General features: G+C 37.2%; 1 protein-coding gene across 3 annotated transcripts in view; it reads left to right on the top strand.

Moving 5' to 3' along the window:
- Positions 1-699: 699 nt before the first annotated feature.
- raver2 (ribonucleoprotein, PTB-binding 2) overlaps positions 700-7663 on the top strand; it is a 136770-nt gene continuing 129806 nt past the window's right edge. For all 3 annotated transcript variants that reach the window (XR_015493770.1, XR_015493771.1, XM_087257472.1), the window contains exon 1: positions 700-1106. Coding sequence is in view for 1 of the 3 variants with exons in the window: in XM_087257472.1 (XP_087113598.1) it covers positions 783-1106 (324 nt within the window). In the remaining 2 variants the exon portion in view is untranslated. The remainder of the gene's footprint in view (positions 1107-7663) is intronic.

Below are 7663 nucleotides of genomic sequence, written 5' to 3'. Positions count from 1 at the left end.
TACACTACCTGAGTGATATCACTAATAAATGACACTGCTATGGTGTTACCTTTGCATCAAATTTCCAAGTATGCCTAAAACGTCCTGAAAAGTGAAGCCTAAACATGTTGATGGCCCTCTGCTGGCTGGCTGCAGAATAGGTCATGATCTCTACCCTCTCCATAAAAATGAGTTAAGGGTATGAGAAACTTAAATATATATATTTTTGCATATGTCTACCAGTTATTATTTGTATCACCACTGTTGTACTACCCATAAACTATCGATAGAATAACCATTAGTAAATAGTGTTTTACAATGGTTTTACTACAAATAAAAAAAGTCTAATTTGTAGTAAAATGGTAAATTTTTTGTAAGGGTTAAATGACGATTTGCATAATAATTACATAGCTATATGTATTGTATGTAATAGCTATAAGTACAGCTATTAATACAATATTTAAATAAAACTATTTATCTAATGATGATGATGATAATAATAATAATAATAATAATAATAATAATAATAATAATAATTATTATTATTATTATTATTATAATAACAATATTTATTATTATTATTATTATTATTATTATCATTATATTTGCTATTGTTTTATTAGTCTACATTTTCGTTTGCCAGGCTGGTCGTTATTTTACACAATAATACATTAAGGAGGACTGTCCTGATAAGGAGGGGGGTACAAGAGACAGACAGTCAGAATGGTTTAGTTTTCCATCGGTGGAGGTCGCCAGCTGTACTGTGCTGGGCTTATCCATACTTACTTCCAAGAGTGCCGTCGATGGGTTTGACTCAAAGCACAGACGCCCACCTATCCGCTCTCTCCGACTCACTTTCCACTGAGCGCTTCAAAATGGCGGCCGCTTCATCCATCCAGCCGCCGAGCGTGCACGGGATAAAGCGGGACAATTCACCTCACCCGGAGTCCGACAGCCCCGTGAGCCGACATGAGGAGGACGCAGCATCCGAGGGGACCACCATCCTCAGAGACCTACCGGAGCTCGAGCCCGAGGAGATCGAGAAGCGGCTGGAGAAAACTCGCAGAGAGCTGAGCAACAGGAGGAAGATCCTTATTAAGAACCTGCCACAGGACACAACCAACCAGGTAGAGAGATTTACATACATCAGCCTGACAGGTGAAACTTAACCTGGTCACTAGTTCCCGCGCACAAGAAACGGGTTTTAAGTGATTTTCGCGTAAAATAATGTTTGTTAGATGTTTTATCAAGTCAATATACATACATGGTTTTTATTATTGCATGTGTTTGAAACAAGTGTAACTCTTAAAGGAACACGTTTAACCATTTGCTGTAGCCAAAATAAATAAAAGAGCGTACACTCGCAAGTTACTACAAAGTTGACTGATAGCAATTGTTAGCCTGAATTACGCATAATATGCGTCAAATAAACTTAAACGGTCCAATTTAAGTGACCTTGACGTAGATTCATGAATTAGAAGAGCAGCGGAACTTTTACGTTCATCCAAATGTTTGCGCGCGTCCCACAACGTTATCTGCCTTAAAACAACAAGACATTTCTGTTGTTGAAGCACCACTGGAGTGGAACGAAAACAAATAAGCGGAAAATATGCAGTAAAATAACAGCCCGACGGCACCGCTCAATGAACTCGCGCGCTCCGTCTGTGCAGCCGAGTTCCGTTGACAAACGAGCTGCTCGCCGTCTCCGGTTCACTGTTTATCAGCCTTTTGCCTCATGTGTCTTTACAATTCCACGAATTCTACTTAATTACGGCTTCGTTAACTTAAAACATAACGTGACAATATTCTGGACTTCGCTACGTTATCATTCACTTAAAAACGCATCGCTCTTAAAAATACACGTTCTTTATTGACACCGATGATTCCACGAAGAACCTCTGATATGCACGGAGACTCCACGAAAGGTTCCTCTAAGTTGAAAAGCTTATAGGTTATGCAATTGTTCTTTACACTGAAAAATGGCTTTTACTTAAAAGATTCTTTGGCGTACTATTACATCTAGAAACTCTTTGAACCTTTATGTATTAGCGTATAATTATTCTTATTTTTCATGCATGTTCAGTTTTATGCAATGAATGTGCTCATATAGCCTGCTCTGCCATAGTTTATTAAAACTGTTGAGATATTTAATTCAGACTGAAACTTTTTCAAATAAAGGAGATGTAATGGCTCTTATTTGCCAGGTTGTGGTTAGATGTTGTCTGGAGGTATGTTTGCTTTTGTAGACAGACAGACGACTGAGATCCGGCTGAGGGCGTTCAGGCAGGGAGAACAGCACAGCGGTGAGCTGAACTCTTGAGTGGGAGATTTTCATATTCAACGAGCTGAACTGGCGGCTGCCGTTGGCATTTCCTACAGTTTTCCCATATTATTAATGTCAGTAAACATGTTGGATACCTGGGTCCTAGAGAGAGGTGTAATATTTCCCCTGCTCCAGGCGGAGATGAATGTGGTTAAAATCTGATCGCCTTCTGTATATGACATTACATGCATTGTCATGTTAGACAGGAATATCTTGTGCTTTAAGATTGCTGTGTTATTATTTGTTTTGGCTATTGATTTCAGTTAGCGTTGTATCACGAGCACCTCTAACCTTAAACAGCGGACAGTGAGTAACAGTTTGGAGAGGAGTGTCAGGTGCACACGGCTGCTGTGATCAGGTCACAGGCTAGCGGCTTATCACTGAGAACACATGTCAGGCAAAGCAGCTCTCTCTCTCTTTCTGTCTGTGTCCCTCATTCATACATACACAATCACTCCGCTCCTTACTCTGAATAATTTAGGAGCAGGTCGGTCGCAGGTTGGGGTAGGAGAAATGTCAGGAATGAACTCTGTTGATTGGTTCTTTGTCAGGTGACATCTGTGCTTCATATTTTGGGCAATCTCATCCCTCCCCAGCGTTGAGTTCTGTCTGCTGTTCCACAGGTTTGTTGTTGGTTTGGGTGTCAGTAGCAGATGTTCAGCGGGAGTATTGAAAAGCATGTTATACTCATGATGAATGCTCAGAACAGCATGCTCACTTGCAGATTGGATCAGTGATTTAAGAGGAAAACCATGTTGTATGCTATTCATATTATGTATTTATTATATTATAACCAGATATGTGATATACAGTAGAAGGCTAAATTGTTAACCCTCATGTGAAAATTGTAATACTTTCTCAAATATTTGCTGTTTAATGGAGCAAGGAAATTTTCACACTTTCACAGTATTTACTATAATATTTTTCCTTCCTGAAAAAATATTGTTTCTTTTAGTTTGGTTGAAATAAAAGTAATTTTTAATAATTTTATGGTCAATATTATTAACACCTTACATTTTTTTGATTGGCTACAGAACAAATCACTGTTATCCAATGATTTACCTTATTAACCTAACCCATAGTTACCCTAATTTGCATAGTTGAGCCTTTAAATTGCACGGAATACTAGTATGTTGCAAAATGACTAGTAAAATATTCTGTACAGTCAGTATGGCAAAGACAAAAGTAATTAGCCATTAGAAATTAGTTAATAAAACGATTAGATTTAAACATGTTTGGAAAACTCTCCCTTAAACAGCACTTGGATTTTTTTTTTAAGAATTAAAATTTCACAGGATCGCTAATAATTTTGCCTTCAGCTGTATATGTTATTATTATCATTCAATGTTTAGTAAAGTTTTATAATGATTTTATTAAAATTTTTATTAAAGGTTTATGTAATACATTTTTAATACTTTTAATACATTGGTGGAGTGTGATTCATATACCATACAAGACATGTAAGTAACTAAGTAAGTTCAAAATTGGAACACATATACCTTGTAGTCACTAAGAGGTCACTGTATACTGTTTACCTAGTGTAACTGGCTAGAAATTGTTTTGTCTTTTTTGTTCTCGTGAAGATTAGTTCCTGTCTGGTATCAGTTTCCCTCTGTTCTGTCCTGACCTCTCATCACCTTGGCTGCGAACTCAGGACACCACAGAGCAAAGCCAGCTCTGTATCTGATAGGAGTTTTCATGTATCAGTGTTTTTTCATTCTCTGACCTTCCTGTGTGGTCGGATTCAAAACAATTAAAAATACAGTCAAAGTCATCCATGTTCCTATTGGTAATTTAGTGAGATTCAATGTAAGCTGAAGGTTTTTTAGTACTTATATTGCTTTACTGCACTCTCAGAAATAAAGGTACGTGAGTTGTCACTGGGGTGGTACCTTTTAAAAAGGTACACATTTGTACTCAAAGGGTCCATATTGGTACCTCAAAAGTATATAGTAGTACCTAAAGATTTTAAGAGGAACACTTTTGTACTTTTTAGGTACTAATGTGGTATTATTATGGCCCTTTTACATACAAATTTGTACCGTTTGAAAAGGTAACACCCCAGTGACAGCTCGCTAGTGTGGTATAGGCAATTGTAAACAGATACTCTCATATATTGAGGTTTTTTGTTTTAAAATTATCTTTTATTGTTTTAACAATATTTATTTGTCATCATTTCCTATAAGAAAAACTTTAGGTTTGAGTTTAATTGAAAATTGTATTTTATGCTAGTATATTCAAGGTAAATTGATGGTAAACCCCAAGGTAAAAAGCCAAGAACATATAATACAAATAGACATTGCATTGTCTTGTTACAACAACACACATTTCTTTCTCAAACATGCATTATTTAAATTAGTGATCCTTTGAATAAGCAAATAAGCAAATAAACCAAAGTCAATTTAAAACCCTTCGTCTATAAATATCGTCTATCAGTGATCTCACAGACTGATGATTGGGTGATCTGACAATAAAGACGCAATGTCACTGCAGTTGTCTTTATGTTTGACTTATCCATTTAAACATTCAACTAGCAAGATATTGATTTGCTTAATAGAAAGCTGATCAATGAAAATATATGCAACTTACGTATGACATACAAGTTCATATTTCGATTTCACTTATTGAAAATATGCCATACACTCACCGGCCACTTTATTAGGTACACTTTACTAGTACAGAGTTGGACCCTTTTTTTTGCATTCAGAACTGCCTTTATCCTTTGTTGCACATATTTTGGGTCATATTGACATGATAGCATCATGCAGTTGCTGCAGTTTTGTCAGCTGCACATCCATGGTGCGAATCTCCCATTCCACCACATCCCAAAGGTGGTCTATTGGATTGAGTTCTGGTGACTGGAGGCCATTTGAGTACTGAGAACTCATTATTATGTTCAAGAAATCAGTCTTAGAATGGGCGTTATCCTGCTGGAAGTAGCCATCAGAAGATGAGTACACTTTGGTCATAAAGGGATGGACATGGTCAGCAACAGTACTCAGGTAGGCTGTGGTGTTGACACGATGCTCAGTTGGTACTAATAGGCCCAAAGTGTGCCAAAAAATATTCTTCACACCATTACACCACCAGCCTGAACTGCTGATACAAGGCAGGACTGATCTATGCTTTCATGTTGTTGACGCCAAAATCTGACCCTACCATCCAAATGTTGCAGCAGAAATTAAGACATTTTTTTTACGTTTTTCCAATCTTCTATTGTCCAATTTTGGTGAGTCTGTGCGAATTTGTAGCCTCAGTTTTCTGTTCTTAGCTGACAGGAGTGTCACCTGGTGTGGTTTTCTTCTGCTGTAGCCCATCAGCCTTAAAGGTTGAACGTGTTGTGCATTCAGAGATGCTCTTCTGCATACCTTGGGTTGTACCGAGTGATTATTTAAGTTACAGTTGTCTTTCTATCAACTTGAACCAGTCTGGCCATTCTCCTCTGAACCCTAGCATCAAGGCATTTGCGGCCACAGAACTGCCGCTTACTGGATATTTTCTCTTTTTCAGACCATTCTCTGTAAACTCTAGAGATCATTGTGTGTGAAAATCCCAGTAGATCAGCAGTTTCTGAAGTACTCAGACCAGCCCATCTGGCATCAACAACCATGCCATGTTTAAAGTCACTTAAATCATCTTTTTTTCTCCATCTGATGCTCAGTTTGAACTACAGTAGACCATCTTGACCATGTCTACATGTCTAAATGCATCGGATTGCTGCCATGTGAACTTTTTCAAAGTTCATTTTCATTTCGAAAGTGTATCAGGTTTCTTCGTTCATCCCTGTTAAGACTGCTGGATCCTGTTGTCAGTAGCAGGAAACTGTACTATGCATTTACACAGTGCTCATCATATTTATGGATGTAACCTCAAGAAGACATAATACGAGACGTGCTGTAAAAAGCTAATTCCCTGCCACCTTTCTGACAGACTGGCCTATTTTGTCAAGTCATGAGGTAATGTTAGCAGAATTTAAAATATGTTGTGGAATATTTTGCAGTGGTTATTATATAGAATTTAGAAATATTGTAAGAAAAATGTATCAAAATGTATTTTTTACAAATGTTTTTTATTAAGATCATAACTGTAATACATATGTCTGTCTATATCTATCTATCTATCTATCTATCTATCTATCTATCTATCTATCTATCTATCTATCTATCTATCTATCTATCTGTCTGTCTGTCTGTCTGTCTGTCTGTCTGTCTGTCTGTCTGTCTGTCTGTCTGTCTGTCTGTCTGTCTGTCTGTCTGTCTGTCTGTCTGTCTGTCTGTCTGTCTGTCTGTCTGTCTGTCTAGTACTAGCAACAGTAATCAAAAGGGTGGAGTATAGCGATCTTATTGAATGGTAATGACAAATTCACAATTTGCTCTACACACTGCAGATTAAAAAAAGACACATAGGGATGTATAGTAGTCTGCAGCGTTCATCAATGTCACAGCTTTCCAACACATTCAGAAAACACATCTCATCTGGCCATGTTTCCCAGAGACAATAAAGCAGCCTTGAGTTCTCAGCATTACAGATCGATTATCAAGTAAGCATAATAATACTCTCGGATAAATTGCTCTTTCTTTTAGTTTTAAGTTTGCTGTTAGTTTTCTAATCCCCTTGTTAACCCAGACTGTCTCTGAAGCATTTGATTAAGTCACATGCAGCATGATCTCTGCTTTCTTTGGTGAAGGCGCAGAGACATTAATCGTGCGCAGTAACCCCCCCCTTCTGTTAGCCTTCATCCCAGATGTTCAGTTGAATCATAGCAGGCTGATGCTGGTCCTGACATTGTGATCCATATCTAATGGTGTCTGGATGCTCACTCAGGCTTTCTGGCCATTTATGGGCCATTACCGTGCATGTGTAATGCGCTGTGTGTTAAGAGAGCACCATAACTGATGCATATTGTATTGTCAAGAAAGTTGACTGAGTAGGGAGAGAGAGGGCACATACTGCTCTTTGAAATGGCAAAGAAAGGGAATCAGACAAAGTGTTTTTCTAAAGGACTGTGCAGTAAGCTGAAAAAATATATAGGCTACATATAGCAGATTAAGAGTGTATAGCTGGGATCTCTTCAGGTTTTTATTTGGTTTTCAGACGTATTGAGAAATATAATTGTGTTTTGAATTTAAATGGTAATTCATGTAGATTTAAATACTAAATTAATTTATTATTTATTTAAAATCAATCATTATTAACCTGCTTTAGTTTCTTTTTGCACTCAAAAAAGATGTTTGCTGTTGTTCAAACTATTTTTTTAAAATAAGCTGAAACAAAAGCTGAAACAACATAATTTTGAGTTTTTTTGAGGGGGGGGGTAGCTTAATTGTTTTACGTTTAACCAACTTTAATTTATAAAAAATT

Source organism: Danio rerio, chromosome 6 (genome assembly GCF_052040795.2).
Source record: "Danio rerio strain M-AB ecotype USA chromosome 6, GRCz13ab, whole genome shotgun sequence".
NCBI lineage: Eukaryota > Metazoa > Chordata > Actinopteri > Cypriniformes > Danionidae > Danio > Danio rerio.
This window is presented reverse-complemented; position numbering and strand designations above follow the sequence as displayed.